General features: G+C 52.3%; 1 protein-coding gene across 10 annotated transcripts in view; it reads left to right on the plus strand.

Moving 5' to 3' along the window:
- MBNL3 (muscleblind like splicing regulator 3) overlaps positions 1–17,610 on the plus strand; it is a 77,081-nt gene that overhangs the window by 36,969 nt on the left and 22,502 nt on the right. For all 10 annotated transcript variants that reach the window (XR_013957513.1, XR_013957514.1, XR_013957515.1 and 7 more), the window contains exon 3: positions 15,291–15,455. Coding sequence is in view for 7 of the 10 variants with exons in the window: in XM_080624584.1 (XP_080480710.1) it covers positions 15,291–15,455 (165 nt within the window). In the remaining 3 variants the exon portion in view is untranslated. The remainder of the gene's footprint in view (positions 1–15,290; positions 15,456–17,610) is intronic.

Genomic DNA, 17,610 nt, shown 5'->3' on the forward strand with positions numbered 1-17,610 from the left:
TGGGGTGCCAGCTGCATGCCTGGGATCCCTGGGTCAGGTTCAGCACCACTGGTCTTGCCTTTCTTCCTGCAGCTCCTGAGCTCATTACAGCTCTCTCTTGGGCCCCAGACTCGTGTGCATGTTCCCTGGAAAGAGTTGGACACCAGAGCTGCAGCCACAGATTGCTCCTGACGCTGCGTGTTGGAGGCAGCCTCCATGGGAGACAGGCCAAGCAGTTCAGCACTGGGGTTCCTGACAGCCTCTCCTCTCCTCACCAGCCAGCCCTGGCCATGCAGGGCTTCTGCTCCAGCCCCAGCCTTCTGTCTGTGCATGAGCAAACCACCATCCCCACTGGATGCAGCCAGCAGTATTTACGTTATTAATACCAGCCAAGAGTAACCTTGGGTTTCTGGTTGGGAAGATGATGGTAAATTGCTGACTGCTGCTCACGCTTGCCTAAAAAAGCAGGAGAGAGATTCTTTGGGGATGTGCCTCTAAACCCTTGTGAGCTGCTGCGTGTGCTTAAGCAGATGCATTCTGAAACCTTTTATGGGCATATTGCAGCGCTGCAGGGCTGTGGCAGCCACCTCCTGCTCTCCAGGCTGGCTTCCCTGTGCCAGAGCAGAGCCCTCCAGACCCAGGTTCCACTCTGCAGAATACTTAAGCCTCATTTTAAGCCCTGTAGAATTCCTGTGGGCAGCAGAGAGCTCCTCGTGCTGGAGGTTTAGAGAGAGGGAAATGGTCTCCTTGGCCGTTCTCCAGAGGGGAGGAATGCCTGGAGAGGTTTCCTTTCTGCCACTGTTGTCTCTCCAGTTTGGGGGAGTTTCTTTGCTTCCCAGCTTGGATGTGCCAGCACAGGCTTTGTGCCTGTGATCAGTGTGAGTGCAGCTTGGTGTCTGCGAGCCCCAGGGGTTCCCCTGCAGGGGAGGAGGAGGAGGATGGGTGCTGAAGCCCAGCTAACAAGCTATGGTAGTGCTCACGCTTCCCTCCTGTGGCTCTGAGTCAGAGGCTGGCCAGGGCAGCACTGCAGGTGTGTGTTGGTACAGTGAGCAGTGACACCTCAGCACGGACAGATCCACCTCGGGAAGGAGGTTCAAGCTTTGCATCTTCCAGCCGTGATCTGGACCGGTGGCTACCACTGGGATTCGATGAGGTGCTCATAACCTGCAAGTCCGTATCCCTGGAAAGAGTTTGGGGTAAAGAGGATGCTTGTGAACATGAGCCACACTTGGCCATGGTGCCCTGTGCTACTGCTGTGGCACTGAAGCTGCTCCAGACACTGCTCTTGCTCATGATTGCATTAGCAGAGGCAGCTGAGGGGAAGGCAGTGGAAGATGCCTTCAAGGAGAATGACTCTGAATGGGCTCGTGGAGCTGGTGGATTTCGTCAGCAGGGTAGCATCACTCGAGGTAATCCCTTTGCTGACAGCAGCTTTCTGCCTCTTGGTCACCCACCTGAAGCAGGGTGCAGTAACACGCGTTCGTGCAAGTGAGCTGCTTGAAGCTTCAGAACAGATACAAGCAGGACGTATCAGGCTTGGTGGAGAGCCCATCGCCTGACAGCTGCCACAAAGCACTGCCACAGTGGTGGGTTTCCAAGTGAGGAGCTGAGCTCTTTGCAGATCTGCCCCTGTAAATGTTGTTCTGCTGGTATTAAAATGCTGTGAGGCACTTGGGTGGGTGTTGCCCCATCCAGGCACGGTTTTACTTATGACTTACTAATGTTTTATTGCTGTTCGTAAAACAGCCGAGCAGAGAGCCAGGCACTGACACCTTCCCTTGTTCTGTGTAGCCTCTTATGCCATGTCTGATTGTGGCCTTTTGATTAGAGCAAAGGCCAGGGATCTGGGAAACCAGCTTTCAAAGCCTGTGATGATGCAAGCTGCTTCAAAGTGGTGTAATATCAGTCTCTGCCTAATTGCGCTTTCTGACCTCGCAGGAGCAGCACAAAGGGAATGTGTTTGAAAGCTGAGTAAAGCTGAGCTGCTGTAGTAACAAGACTCGGGGTGTTGTAGACAGATGTCCCAGCTGAGTAAGCATTTCAAGCCCTGGCTCCTCTAAATTAGTTTAGATTCATTTATGGTGATGATGGTGTTCAAGGCCAGGTTGAACGGGGCTTGGAGCAAGCTGCTCCAGTGGAAGGTGTCCCTGCCCGTGGCAGGGGTTGGAGCTGGAGGAGCTTTAAGGTCCGTTGAATCCAAACCAGCCTGTGATGAGTTCTGAAGCTCAGCTGTCTGTTACAGAAGCCCCTCTCCTGTAATGGCAGTGAAAGTATTCAACTTACAGTAAAACCTTTCTGCTGTCCCTGCAGTAGAGGATACATAGCACACAAGTATTGCTGCTCTTGGGAGCCTGGGTGCTTTACTTCTGCTTCTCTGGGTAGTGTTTGGCCTTGGGTTTGGGTTTCAGTGACATGGTTGCTCTGTGTCCCCCCCAGCAGAGGCTGTGATGCTGGAGCGATGGATTTTTAACCTCTAACTCTACATTTTCACCTCCTGTGCCAGCACCCAGGCAATGCCCTGTGCTGTTCTCTGTGTTCATGAGCTCCAAGCGGGAAGCTGGAGGTGCCTTTCTGCATCATTTAGCTTAAAGCTGTGGGACGGTGCCTGTTCCTGAGAGGGGATGGTTGGGTTGCTGGGATGCAAGTGTGCTCAGCCCGAGCACTCACCCAGGTTTGCAGTGCAGTGTGAGAGCAGATGGCCTGCTTACAGTGCAGGGTATTATTAGATCCATGATCGGTGCTAATAAGGTCAGTGGTGGTGGGGGAGGTCAGTGGCTGACCTCGTTTGGAAGGTGGCAGTCTGTGCTCTGAGGGGGAAGCTCTTCTCTCATAGCAGTGGGATGTGCATGTGCAAAACAAGCTGCTCTCTGTATTAACCTGGCCACACAGGAGAAAGAAGCACTCGGTGCTCCTGCTGCGGGGTGCTGGGGACGCTGCTGGCCCGAGCCCTGGCTGAGGTGGGTGCACAGAGCACCATTAGAAAGTGGAAACAAATTCCGCTCAAGTGAGCAGTCCCAGGAGTGGACCTAGGAGCAGCTTAGCCTCTCCTAGAACGTGTGTGGTATCCCACAGCATTGCCACTCAGGTGACTGGTAGGTGATGTGCACTGAGTTTTATCTGCCTCTAAACGTATGAACGTACTCTGCATGAACACAGTGCTTACTTTTAGCTGGTCTCTCCTACCGTGGTGTCAAAAAAAGTCCTAAAACAGCTACTACAGACTGGAGTGTTTGAATCAGCCGAGTTTTGCTGATTAGGGATGACTACATCTCTGCCGAGAAGAACCCTCACTGGGTTCTGAGCAGGATTTAATCCTTTAGCCCAAACTGTGCTGCTTTAATGCTATTTTGTCTCCTTATGTCTGCTTTGAGAGAGCAGCTCTGAGTGTGTATGGAGAGAAGCCAGCCCTCAGACAGAGGGGGGCTGTGTGGTACCTGGCTGGGTCGGAGGAGCAGGCTGGGGCAGCACTGACACAGCGTGGTTACAGCCTGCCCGAGAGCACGGCCCTCATTAGATGGTGCTTCCCTAAGTCCGTATTATCCACAGGGGTACGGCTGGTGCTGGGCACGGTCACACGGGGATTAGGTCCTTAAAGAGCCCCGACTCAAGGGCTGAGTTTGCAAACAAAACCTCAGTGTGTAATCCCCCTGACCGGCCTTTCCCCTTGTGCTGGCAGCTCCTGGAGGTTCAGCGTGTGAGTGAAGCTGCTTTGCTCATGTGCTGGCTCCTGCAGCTCTGTGCTGTGTGTGGTGCTCGGGCTCTGCTCCTGAGGTTCCTTCGCTGGGATGCTGCAGGTACTGAGCACCAGGAGGAGGTGAGCACCTCGAAGGGTTGGACACTGCAGCCCATGCAGCAGGGCTGGAGTAGCCAGGGCAGGGGGGTGTTGAAAGCTGGGCATGTAGGTGAACTTTCAAGGACTGGGAGGACCATCCAGGTAGGGTAGAGGTGATGGTGTTTGAGGTGTTTTCTTCCCCATGAGGGAATCCTGTTTCATGGAACAGCGGATTTCCAAGACAGAGAGTTGTCTTTGGAGGATGTTGCTCCTTCCCAAACACACACTGCAGAGTAAGGCATTAAAGATGCTCCTGCTGCAGGAGCCCTCCTAAATCTTGCTCCCGTGGCACAAGACTTGCAGCTTATCCTAATGCCCTTGTTTCTCCTTTCTGCTCTGTTTCCTCCTCCCCTCCAGGCTTATCTGTCCCTGAGCCCTCCTGCAGCTCCTGTCCTCTCTGTCCCTGACGTTAGGTGTGATGTCTGCAGTGACTGAACACGGCAGCCTGGATAGTCTTTGCCCTCCTCCTCTCCTGTTGCTTCAGCAGTGATTGTTATTTCTCAGAGCATCCGGTGCACTTGCAGATGAAGTAGTTAGGTACTCATCATGGTTCCTTCTCTGCAGGCGCCAGCTCCCTGCTGTGTCAGCCTGTAGAGCCTCCATGCACGCTGGGCTGGGAGCTGGAGCAAGGCACTAGGAGCAGAACCATCAGAGTTGGTAAAGGCAGGACAGGGATGTCTGAAACCTTCACCGAGCTGTGAGAGACAACCCTCAGGGAGAGAGGTGGACAGGACTCCGGGGAGGAGCAGAGCAGCTCCCAGGGCCCTGGAGTTCAGGGATGCAGCAAGGACCCCTGCCACCATCGCTGTCAGCTTCATCAGCGTAGGGTACCCTGCAGCACCAGCACAGCCTCCGTGCCAGCTCCGTGGCATGCTGCTGTCACCAGAGCCCACTCACACTGCTCCTGAGCCACCCTTGGGAGTGTTGAGGAGCAGGGGGAGCGCCTTTGGGAGCTGAGAGGCAAATGGGCAGGACAGCTTATAGCTGGTGCTGCAGAGGCAGGAGTGCACACAGCAGCAAGGCCAGGGCAGCACGGGGTGGCTGGTGTGCAGGTTGGGGTTGCAGGGGTTTGTCCACCAAGTCTGGTGTGTTTTGGCTGAAAACTCTTCAGACTGGGACCGTCCTATTCTGTGTTTGGGTGGTAATCTGAGCATTTGTATTCCCACAGCCCCAAATCCCCTGCTGTGGCCTTGTGTGATGAAGCACGGATTGAATTAAGAGGATTTTGAGTGTTTTGTGTTTCGCTGCATGGGTTTTTGAAGAGTCCACATTAATGTAAAATCTGAAGAGGTCTTTACTGGGAATAGAACTCCCATTAGCTAGGACAGAAACACCGCTGAGAATTGGTTTTTGATGTTGTGATGGTGCTAACTCTCAGGTCGAAGCATCCTTTCAGAGTTCAGCCCGGCCCCAGGAGAGGGGTTAGCACTTCCCTTCATTTTCCTTCTCTTTGTATCGGAGGCACTTGCACAGAAGCTTGTGTAGGGATTTCCACCAGGGCCTTACCACAAGCCCATCCATCTCTGTTGGAGTGAGAGCATTTTTGCCCAGCCGGGTGTTCACTGCCCTGGGCACTCATAGTCTTGCATTCCAGACTTGCTAATGACACTGGAGCCTCTTTGCAGCTCTGGCTGCAGATGTCCTCAGGAAAGGTCACTCTTCCTTGCAGCAGGAAATCTCTCCTCGCCCGGAATGGGCCCAGCTCACCTAAAAGCAGCTGCGCGTTTGCATCGTCCTGGCTGTGCCTGACCAGGGCAGTGGAAGGTTTGGTGGGTTTTGGTGGTGTTTCCATTTTAGGAAGGGATTGTGCTGTGTCTGAAGGTATCTCCTGTCAGTGGCAGTAGCAAAATGCATGAGGCAGGTGCCTGTCTCAGGAAGTCACGTTGTTGAGGTTGCTTTCTCATGGAAAACAGCCTTTAAAAGCTAATCCTGTCATTCCTCCCCATCTGCAAGGTGGAGCATCAGGCAGACTGTGCTGCCCCATCGAGCGGGACCAGGACAAACAGCTTGGAGCAGAAGCTGAGGGCAGGAGTTTGGAAAGGGAAGGAAAACCCCCCAGGAATGTGATCAGTTTGCTTTGTGTGACGGAAGCCCAACTAAGCCACCGTGTCCGCATGGATATACTTTAGTTGCTTCTACCTCCCCCAGCTTTTCTGTTGTGCTCTCAAACCCAAGTGAGTGAACCTGGCAGTGATTAAAAACTCCCCAAAGCCAAGCAAATGAAAGAAAAGTCCTGACAAGTTCCGTTCCTGTTGTTCTGCTGGGCAGGCAGACGGACACATGCATGCACACACATGACACATTCTTTTCTTTGCTGTTCTGGCACTTCCACCAGTGCCACTCACAGAGTATGTAGGTCAGGGCAAAAGCTGCATCCTGCAGGAGAAAGTGAATCCGTGCACCCTGTAAGGCTGTACAGCCTTTCAGTGTCCTGTCCTACAGCTTTTGGTACAGGAGAAGGAACAGATCCAATCTGCAGCTACATGGAATTAACCTTTCAGTGTCCAAAATCATGGTTTCTGCAGAATGCTGGATCAGTGAATCCCCATTGATGGCATTATGTAGGGAAAACAGACTGTTCTTGCTAGATTTTGGGGTCTTTGGCCTGTACATAGAATCCTAGACTAGTCTGAGTTGGAAAGGAGCTTAAAGCTCCTCCAGCTCCAACCCCTGCCACGGGCAGGGACCCCTTCCACTGGAGCAGCTTGCTCCAAGCCCCTGTGTCCAGCCTGGCCTTGAACACTGCCAGGGATGGGGCAGCCACAGCTTCTCTGGGCACCCTGTGCCAGCGCCTCAGCACCCTCACAGGGAAGAGCTTCTGCCTAAGAGCTCATCTCAGTCTCCCCTCTGGTAGGTTAAAGCCATTCCCCTTCTCCTGTCCCTACAGGCCCTTGTCTAAAGCCCCTCTCCAGGTTTCTTTTAGCCCCTTCAGACACTGGAAACTGCTCTGAGGTCTCCACGCGGCTTCTCTTCTCCAGGCTGAACAGCCCCAATGTTCTCAGCCTGTCTCCATATGGGAGCTGCTCCAGCCCCTGATCATCCTCATGGCCTCTTCTGGACTTGCTCCAACAGCTCCGTGTCCTTCTTATGTTGGGGACACCAGAACTGCACACATCACACACACAACATCACAGCAGTGACTCTGAAGTTTGGGTCTCTAGGTCAGTGCGGAGTGCAGGGTGAGCAGAGCCTCCTTGAGCAGGCTGCTCCGTGTTACATGCAGTGGCCTGGGAAGGGTTTATTCTCTGATCGTACGTACTTAGGAACAAGAGCATGGATCTGCTTTGGCTGGGTGAGATGGGGAGTGTGGGTCTGGGTACAGACTGGGAGCACAGGGGTCTATGAGGGGTGTTGTAACTACAACTTGTACAAGTTTTGCTCTGGCTGAGGCTGTTTTAGTAAATCCGTCGTAAATTAACAGGATTTCAGATGCTGGCACAGAATTTGGCTCCCTGTCCCTTAAGCTGGCTGCTGCCTGGTGCTAGTGACCAGAGCACGTGCACTGCAGTTACACGTGTCTCAGTGAGCAGTGTGAGCCCAGACCTGTGCAGCTGCCGCCTTCTCCTCTTGCCCACAGCGGTGGCAGTGCCTCAGCTCTGGCACCGTGGGCCCCTGTGTTTACCCCATGGCACCAGCGTCCCATGGCTGCTGCAGCTTGCTGTGCTGGTCACGGCCTCAGCAGCACCACACATGCACTGCCTTCACCTCCCTCTCACTCGAGATGGTAGCAAAGACCAGCACGGATCCGCTTTGTACTGCCAGGCTCTGCTTGAAGAGCACTTCTGAAGGGGTTTGTTTCAAAGGAAAATCCCCTCTGTGCCTGTGCCTTCAATGTGCAGAGGTTGTACCAAACACCCGCTGAAGCAGATCAGTGCAGGAGCTGCCTGAGGTGGAATGTTTGCCTAGGGCAAGGCAGGCTTTGCTTTTTGTTGGGATTTTCCTTTCTTCCTTTCTCTTCAAGCCTCCTAGATGGAGGGCTGGGATTCAGCTTGCTTGGCCTGCGTGCCCTCTTTGGAAGCCAGAGCCCATGTGAGATGTGTGGTCCTTGCCTGCTGTGCTCAGAGTTCTCTTAAAGGTGTTTTTTGTATCTACACCTTTAATCCTTTGACCAGCAGCAAGTTCATTATTACCAGGGATGTGAAATCTGAGGCCTGGCATGGACCAGAAAGATTTAGGGACCTTTCTTGGAGATGAGTGTGAGCACATGGAGTTGGTGGCACGCAGTCAGCCCTGTTCCTGGTACCCTGGTAGCATCTCCACAAAGGTGGAGTGAAGGGGAGGTGGGATGCTCTGCACAAACCTGCCCGCATGTGTGCTTGGAACAGGAGCATGAGGACAAAGCTTGGGCTTTGGTGAACCTGAGGGGCACCGCTGTGGAAGAAGGTGGTTGAAGGGGTGAGCTTTGGTGTGCAAGGGGAAGAGATGAATGGGATGTAGTGAAGAGAGTCAAGCAATGGGATGGAGAGGAGAAGTAGGAGCTGAGGACCCCCCTCAATGTGCTGGGCTGCATCCCCAGAGCATCCTGTGCATCAGACTGTGGGCTTTAACAAACATCTGGGAGCAAATCTTGTGGTGGCAACTGAGGGCATCACCCTCCTGTATCACTGCATCTGCCTCCTCCCGTGCACTCACCTCCTCTGGTGGCTTAAGGTAACGCACAGTGAGGCCGTCGTGTCCTGTTGTGACACACCTCGGTGTTGCCAGGGTGAGGGTGGGAGGCCGTGGGGTGCTCAGCAGAGCCCGGCACCATCCCTCCCTGCCCAGGGCACTGCTGGTTGCCCCCTGGCAGCCCCTCCGAGCTGAGGCTGAAGCACATCCTGCACAGTTATTTTTTCCAGACTGAGGATTCTCTGGGAATTGTCAGCCCAGATGGAATTAATATTTATTTTTTTTAAGGTTTTTTTTTCATTGTTTTTTTGAAAACCAGGAGTCTCTTTGTGCCCAGGAAGCTGCTGCCTTCTGAGCAAAGCACCACCACAAACAAAACTGGGGCTAATCCTCACAATTGGTGCATTCTGCCAAGTGCTAAAATAGCTTTTCTGTTGCACTTTCATTTTGCTTCATTGGGTTGATGTTTTCAGAGCCTGCTTTGCCCTGCCCAGGGCAGGAGGGAGGGTTTGGGTTGGGTGCTCAGTTCTCAATCCCTGTGCTTCCCTGTTTGTGAACCCCAGGGATGGGGCTCTGGAGGTGTCACACGTCCGGTGTTTGTAGTCACGAGCATGGTGCTTCAACATTCGCTCTCCTGGGCTTTAATGTACTCTGCTGGGTCCTGTGTATGTGTGGTTTGCCTGCTGCTGTTGCCATGTTCAGCACACACTGCAGGCAGAGGAGGGGCAGAAGCAGCCACTCTCCAGCTGACCTTGGCAGCGGCAGGCAGGCAGGGAAAGTTGTAGAATTGGATTAGGGGATTTGCAGTGAAAAAGGAGTTTAGGGCCCAGGAGAAACTCCACTCAGTGTCTGTGGGAGCTGGGCTGGTGTAACAGCAACGGAAGAGGCAGGATTGAGGGGAGATGGAAGGTGGAAGACATGACAAGCTTTATTCTGTTAGTTTTCTGTGGGGTTTTGGGTGGTTTTAATACAGTGCTTGTGCAGTATTGCTCAGCAGCTGGCATGAGAGGTTTGTGGTTGGCACACACAGGCATGGCGTTGGGTTTTTTCCTCTGTCTTCCAGGTGGAATCCATTTCTTTACTCACAGATAGTCCCACACTGAAACACTCACCCACAGGAGTATGATCACTGTAGGATGCCACCTGCCCTGTGTCCTGCTCTGCTGCAGGCAGTGATCCCAGGGCTGGACATGCTCTGCAGTGAGCTCCTTCAGAGCTGTTATGGATCAGCTGCTTCAGCAGGGCCGTGCCCAGGGTGTCTCTAAAGCTGATTTCACTTGGAGAGAGCCTCTCTTTGCTACTGTATTAAAGAAACCTATTTTATTGTGCTCTTAACGTTCCTGAACCTGGGAGAGCAGTGGAATAATACTTGGAAGACATTGAAAATGATCAGTTCGGAGCTCTAAATTGAGCCTATTTCTATGCTGGTTTAACCTCATGTCAAAACCCATGGTGGTAACAGACTGATGTAGCTCACAGAACGCAGCCTGATCAGAATGGATCAGTGGGTACAAAAGCGAAAAGCTTGATGAAGTCATTATTCCACTCCTGTGGAATGGGATTACTGCTCATTGCAAGCAGGAATCTCTTACATAAACACGTTTTCCTGCTCTGTGGCTCTGTAGCTCATGAAAAACATACTTTGATAGTGCCATACTCTATTAATATGTATTTCTTAGACTTGGTAAAGACTGGCCACTGCTTGGAGCAAGCAAAATGTGTTCCAGTAACCAGAATGTGAAAATCAATCCCTGTTTTCCATTGAGTGTAGCAGAGCATACCACTGGTCTGAATGAAGAGAGCTTGGCAGGAGAACAGAGCTTCAGAGAGCTGTCAAGATGTAAAAGCATAATGAAGGAGCTACAGGGCTTTTCCCCAACTGCATAACTGCTCTGAGTCTGTAAGACCCTTACAGTCTAACAAAGAGCTTGGAATGGAAACCCTGATGGAAGGAGGATGCCACAAAGGGAGACGAGGCTGTAGGAGTGCTGCTGTCTCTGCTTTGGTTTTTTCTGCTGCTCTGGCTTGAGCTGTGTAACAGAACCCAGCTTGAGAGAGGATTTGAGGCTGCGGGCTGTAAGAGAGTCCTAGATAAGCTTCTCTGAATCCCGGCGGAGTGCATCTGATCTGGAGAACCCCCTGTCCAAAGGCTTTGCAGGTTTATACACACTGTTTGACAGGACCTGCATCTGCGGTAGGATTTGTGCACACTGTGCAGCTGTGTGTTCCCAGCACTTGCAGCTCGCAACTGTCTCTTGGTGGGAGGGAAGCAATGTTATGTGCTTAGGATGCTCTTTAAATATGCTGGTGAAACTGTGCCTGTCGCCTGCTTGTGCTGCTGCTGCTGACCTGTGCCGCTGTGCATAGGTAGATGACCATTGCCCTGTCAGTGTGGTCTTGTGTCGCAGCGCTTGGTGCTTTCCAGTCCTGTGATGGAGGAAGGGGCATCAGCACAGCCAGAGCCAGCAGCACACCGGGGACAGGCTCTCCAGCCCTGTCTGTGTCTATGGAGAGGTTGGCTGGGCTGGCAGAGGTGGTGTTGCAGGCCAGTGTTGGCTCAGCAGTCCCTCAGCTCGCCGTGGGCAGCTTCTTTCTGCACTTGAGCACAGCAGAAATGATGCTGACATTTCTGTTCCCCCTGTCCTTCCTCCCAGCTCCCTGCAGGGCACAAACGTCCCAGCAGAGCAGTCACCCCGTGAAGCAGGGAGCCTGGGGAGCAGCTCTGGTGTCCTAGAGTCAGGGATTTTGGTCTCTGCTTCCCATTCCTTTTGCATCCAGCTCAGTGGACACTGAGGTAGACTCTGCCTGGGCTGAAGTGCCTGTATTGACCTGCCTGGTTTTTAGGTTGCGGAGGAATGTAACTTATTTTTAAAGCTCATACACCTGCAGTTATTGTTACCTGCTGGTTGACGTCCCAGGGCTCTGCCCCACTGCTGCAGGAAGACAACTGGGCAGACTGGAACTGTGCAGATGGCTTGCTCTAGGGGCTTCCACTTCACGTGCCACTGAGCTTTGCTTTGAGCTCCTGGTTCAAAAGAACCCCAAATTCTTGTTGTAGCTGCCAAAAGTCACCTGCTTTCACTTGAAATCATGCATAACCTGGAGACATTCCAGGCCAGGCTGGATGTGGTTCTGGGCAACCTGATCTAGTTGAAGATGTCTCTGCTCATTGGAAGGGTTGGACTGGATGAGCTTTGAAGGTGCCTTCCAACCCAAACCATTCTATAACATCAAGGTTCCCTCATTTCAAGTCAAAATCAAGTCTAGGCTTGCTCAGAAAAGGTTTGACCCAACATTCATTGAAACCATGAAATCCAGTTGCTGTTTCAGTGACAAGTCTTTGGAGCACTTGTAGCCCTGGGATCGTGCAATGAATACTCTGGTTTTTCCACTGAAGCTGTGTAGAAAGGCAGGTCAGACTCTTGTCCTCTGTACCCTGACAAGAGACATGGCCCTGCTGCCCTGCACAGCACTGGGTCAGAGCTGACATGCTGCTGCTGCCGCTCAGAGCATCACTCGGAACAGCTCTCAGGTGACTGCAGGGAGCTGAGCTTGGCCGCAGTAACACCAGGGCTGGTTCCCGCAGCTCCCATCTGCCTGCACAGCCTCAGGGGGGTGGCTCCTTGGACCCGGAGGTGGGGAGTTCAAAGAAGAGCCTCTGTGAGTGGGGATGGGCAGTGGAGAGCGCCAGGCCCTGAGTAAGCAGAGCCAGCCCATCTCCGAATGTGCCTCCCCGTGAGCTCCTCTGGGGAGGTGGAAATCTGCTGCTTCATGCAGGGAGAAGTTGTGTTGGCAAGCTGTGTTCTGGTGCCTGCCTTTGTGCACAACATGGAAATCCTTTCCTGCCTGGTCTCTTCTAATTCTTTTTGCTGTCAGTCATTGCACGTCATCAGTGGCTGTGGAGAAGACGGCACAGTTGGGGCACAGGCCCACTGCAGCGTGTGAAAAGCAGCATTAGCTTAAAGCTTTGCACATGAGAGCTGCTGGTGATTGACAGGACACACAGTGCAGTCATTGAAACCAGAAACGTGTCTGCTCTGGAACCTCTTCCGGGTGTCCAGGATTAAAGAGCCCATAAGGAACAGCAGTGCTGGTGCACTTTGGTGTGTGCTGGGAGCCTTGTCCAGCAGGCAGCAAGAAGAGGACTTGTGCAGCATGCTGAGGGCAGGCTCCCCCAGCCTGGCACAGCACCCAGCCTGCTCTGAGCCGCATCCCTCCAGGTTGAGATGCAGATGACGCAGTGCAACCCAGCAGACTCCAAGCAGCCAAGTGTAATGCAGGTCTTTCCACTGGATTTGTGTGTGCCATGAGTGTTGCACTTGAAGCAGCTGGCTTTGTGGCACTGCTGTCACCTTAGCTGATGTCAGATGCCAGCCACTTACAGTATGCGCCATCACAGCATGACTGGAGTTGGCACCACAGAGTCAATCACATGCCAGCAGCCTACTGTAAGGGTGGGGAGTGTGTGGGAAGATGGGGGGGGAGAGACTCTTATAGAATATTTTAATGATTTCTTTTTAATAGCCATGTTTCAAGCCTTGGGAAGCGCTGTCCATATGCTTTTCCCTCCTGTCTGTAGTTGGCAAAGCAGCTGATGAATATTGTCCTTCAGACTCCTTCCATTTTGCTAGCAGCTAGGAATACGGCTATATTTAGCATGTTACCAGGGCCAGCAGCAGAGGCTGTTGCTGGGTGGTGATTCCCTGCCTGCAGGTTCACGTGCTACCCGGGACAGAGGGTGGGAATGTGCCCTTCCTGGAGGCAATGTTTGGGCTAAACCAACAGCACCAAACTCGTCTGCTTACAGCAGGATGCTGCACTGGTCCCAGCAGGCTCAGCACACCGTGTGCTGGCACAGGTCAGGCTCCGAGCACTGTTCCCCTTCCTGACAAATGCAAAGATCCACTTAGGTGCTGGGATGATGCTTTTGGGTACCACACTCTCTGCTTGATCTCTGCAGGGACTGGGACTGTCCTGTGCCCTGTGCTGGAGCCACAGCGAGTCACTGCAGCCAGACTGTGCCTTTTAGCATGAAGATGCTCAATCTGAGGGTTAGGGGCCTGATTCCTGCTGTATGTTCCCATATTGCGTCCTAGGTCACCAAGGTATAAAACAGAATTGTCCTCGTTTGTCCCCAGCCCAGTATTCCCACAGCAGATTTGCTGCCCATTCCCTGTTGTTTCCCTGCTGTGTTGCAGCTGGTACTGAGAAGCGAATAATGGCAGTTCTTTGTCCTTCTGGCGGCTTGCACAGAGCTGAAACTGGTCTTGAGGAGCGTACATGTTGCTGAGGAGTACTGAGAACTGTGGGTGTTGTGATGGAAGTGTAGAAGCAGGGATCTCCCCCACCAGTGCTGGAGTTCAAGGGATACCAGAGGTGCCCATCACTTTAGAGCGAGACCTCTTGGAAGTTGTTTTGTAGCTGGATGTCTGAACTGGGAAGACCCTGTGTTCACACCATCAGTTCCTAAAATTCCTTGTCTGAGAGATGAAGAGCCTTCTGTGGTGTTGGTGAGCAACCCACCTCAGCTGTGGCTCCTAACCTGTCCTGGTGAAAGAGTGGTTGATGATGCTCAGGATCAAAATGATGATGAGGAGGAGCTGGGCTGAAGGTGTGGGTTTGCATCTGAGTGATTCAGCTTTCCTGGAGCCCTGGCAGGCTGACGACAGCCGTGCTGCACTTCGCATGCTCTGCAGCAGCATCTGCACAGGGCTCAGGTCCTCCAGACACAGCTCCTCGCTGAAACCAGTAGCACTCCAGCACCAGCAGCAGTGGTTTCTGCTCACAGCTCTGCAGCACCAAGGTCGTGCTTTATGGGCACTTCTTGTTGGTAATAAACACGTCGTGTTTGCAGAACCCCGTGTTGGAATTAAACAAACTCTGCCTTGATTAAAATGTAGAACAAAGCTTCCCAGCAAGCTGGGGTGGAAGTGACATGCGGAATCTCAGTTGGAATAACAGTCCTTTTCCAGCTGAAGAAGGGCCTGTAAAAACCAATAGCTCTTTTTTTCATCTTCTCCTTTCCTGCAGTGCAGAAACATCCACACACATTTATTCCAAATTTGGTAGAAATTAGAGTTTTCCCAACCTAAAGCCTTTGTGCCAGGGTTAACCAGGAGGGATTTCTAAGGCTGATGTGTTAAGCCCTTGAAGACTGGAGCTGAGAACAGAGCAGCTGCATGGCCATGGCCACCCCGCTGCACTGCAGCAGTGGTGGAGGTGGGATGCTGCAGAATGCTCTGAGCCTGGATGCTGGATCTTGGTGGGTCCCAGGGGATGGGAAGGGCTTTAGGGGGACCTGGAAAAGCTGCCATGAGAATGACCCAAACCTCCCCAGTGCTGCTGAGTCTTCTCTTCCCCGGTTAATGCAGGTTTTTTACCTTGTAGTAGAGTCTGAGCAGCCACCAGCTGCGTGGTGCCGCTTTACACAGACGTGAGGATGTGTGTGGTGATGCAGCCGGGGCAGTGCTGGAGGCAGTTCGTTTCTCACTGTCTGATGTCAGGTCTGGTGTTGGGAGGGAGGGAAACAACCCACACAAGAAATGCAATTTTGGGTGTTTTTTCTGGAACTGTTGCCACTGGTTTCTGAAAACATTGGTATTCATGTTAAGACTGGGGATTCTACAACAATGACATCAGGAAGCCCAACTAGTGTTTAGCTTGATAGCACTGGGTTAGTCTTACTTCAGGAGAAGTCATGTTGTTCTTCACTTAAGCCTATAGAAGAATCACTGAAGAGGAGCAGCAGCCATCAAACTGCCTCAGCTCAGATGCTTGTGTTGGTGCAGTAACTCTGACAACCCATAACTAAGCCTGTGTGCCTGCCCCGTGTGTCCCATGCACTGAAATGCTGTTTCCTTGTGTTTTCCAGGGCCGGTGTACCCGCGAGAACTGCAAATATCTCCATCCTCCCCCCCACTTGAAAACACAGCTCGAAATAAACGGCCGCAACAACCTGATCCAGCAGAAGACAGCCGCAGCCATGTTCGCTCAGCAGATGCAGTTCATGCTTCCAGGTGCCCAGCTACAGCCCATTGTGAGTTCCAGCAGTGAGTTTGAGGTCACACTGCTCCATGCGTCCTTCTTGTTTGCTCATAAGGCCCCAGCCTTGGGCAGTTGTCACGCAGCATCTTCTGGAGGGATGTCTGATGCTACCATGGCATCTTCTTGCTCACAGCTCCTTTCCTCTGGTTACTAAGGAGCTGTGAGGTTCACAGTATCACAGTATCACAGTATGTTAGAGATTGGAAGGGACCTCAAAAGATCGTCTAGTCCAATCCCCCTGCCGGAGCAGGAACACCTAGATAAGGTTACACAGGAATGTGTCCAGGCGGGTTTTGAATGTCTCCAGAGAAGGAGACTCCACAACCCCCCTGGGCAGCCTGTTCCAGTCTCAAGTTTAAGTGGAACCTCTTGTGTTCCAGTTTGTACCCATTGTTCAGGGCGGGTGGAAGGAAAGGATGTTTGACCAGTTAATTCACATGCATCCCAGAAGTCGTGAGTGGCTCAATTCCAATTGATCCTATTTTGGGTATCTGTTTTACATTGGGGTGAGGATGCTGGAGTTCTTCCAAGAAGCCAGCTGACTCCCTTGGACTAGATGCATTGTACTGCTGAGCTGAAATTGGGGAAGATGAATCCTACCCAGACCTTAATACTTTTTTCTATGCCTGGGAGTGAGACCCATTTCACTGCAGACATCCCAGCAGAGAGCTGTGTTAATGTCACAGCCCTGGCACTTGTCTTTCACAGCAATGCTGTTCTATGCTAGCAGCAGGAGAGATTTGCTTCTCTTCAGGTCGGAAGGGAAGCCTGTGGGAGATGGGTGTTTGCAGAGTAGGTGATTCAGAAAAGCCTTCGCTGCCTGTCTCTGGTTTTGCTTATCAGAACAGGTTTTGAGGCTGGAGAACCCTGTTACACCAGGGAGAGGGTGGCTTAGCTCTGTTGGTTGGTGTATTGGGCGGGGGGGCGGGGTGTGACATTTATCAGCTGAGTTTGGGTCTTCCATGATGTGTACTTCAAGAAATGTCAGAGGTCTTGCAGCAGCTCTTTGGTGCTGACATAAATAACTGCATGTTTCCAACCAAGAGCTTGAGGAGGAGCTCTCCAGTTAAAGCTGGGGCTCAGTATCTTTCCTGGGGCAGTGTGCACTGAAGGTGCAGTTGTTGGGTGAGGTTCCTTGTGCTGTGCCACAGGAGGTCTGGCTGCATCCTGAGAGGACACTAACAGCCTGAAGGTATAACAGCTTGTGCACCAGCCTGTGCTTTCTTAGGGGTGTCCCAACAACAGTTGCTTAAGCTCTTATCTGCTGGGATCTTTACACCTCTTTTTTTGAGCTCCAGAGTACGTGCACATCAGAGAGAAATCCTGAATTCCCACAAACTGGTAGCACTCGTTTCCTCGTCCTGTTCCAGAAGCAAACCCTTCCTGTTTGGGGTTTTCCTCTGTGGGGAATTCCAAGCGGACACTCTTTGGCTGTGGCGATTCAAAACATCTTTGGGATTTCCTCTTTGGAAAGTTCCCATCTTCCCATTTTGCAATCTTGCAGGTCCAGTTCACGCCTGCAGTTTCACTCCTGCCTTTTAAATTGCCTCTGAGACTGAGTCTGGTTCATGCTCTCATTGCAGAGGTAACTTGTCTGATGAGAAAGGTCCCTGGTTTCTGCACTGTGCCACGAGGGAGACATGGGCAAAGGAGAGAAGTAAAACCTTTGTTCTACAGTGACTGCTCCCTTCTTGCTTTCCCACACTTGGCTGAGGGTAAACCAGCTCTGGGTCTGACTCCTGCTGCCCAACTGGCTCCACACCACTTTCAGGACAAACAAGAGGTTGCTCTTCCAACTGCCTTTGATTCCCAAAGATGCTGCTGGTGGAAACAGGCTCTGAGAAGGTTTTTCCCCTCTAAATGAGCAGGGTGGGGCCTCCTCCTGGCTACATAGGAGAGTCTTCAAAGCAGGAAGCATTGTATCAGATGCAGCAGCAGAACAAATCCCATGTGATCAGAAAGCTGATCAACTGGATGCCTGCTTTAGTGGGACGCGTGCCAGGGACGAGATTGGGAACAGCGAGCTTGGGAACAGCGTGCTCAAAGAGCACCAAGCAGTAGCTGAACGCTTGGATGTTTTAGAGGGCATTTTCACCACTGACGTGACTGAGTTAAACCAAGCCACCACCCAAACCCCACAGCAGCAC

Source organism: Psittacula echo, assembly GCF_963264785.1.
Source record: "Psittacula echo genome assembly, chromosome: 8".
NCBI lineage: Eukaryota > Metazoa > Chordata > Aves > Psittaciformes > Psittacidae > Psittacula > Psittacula echo.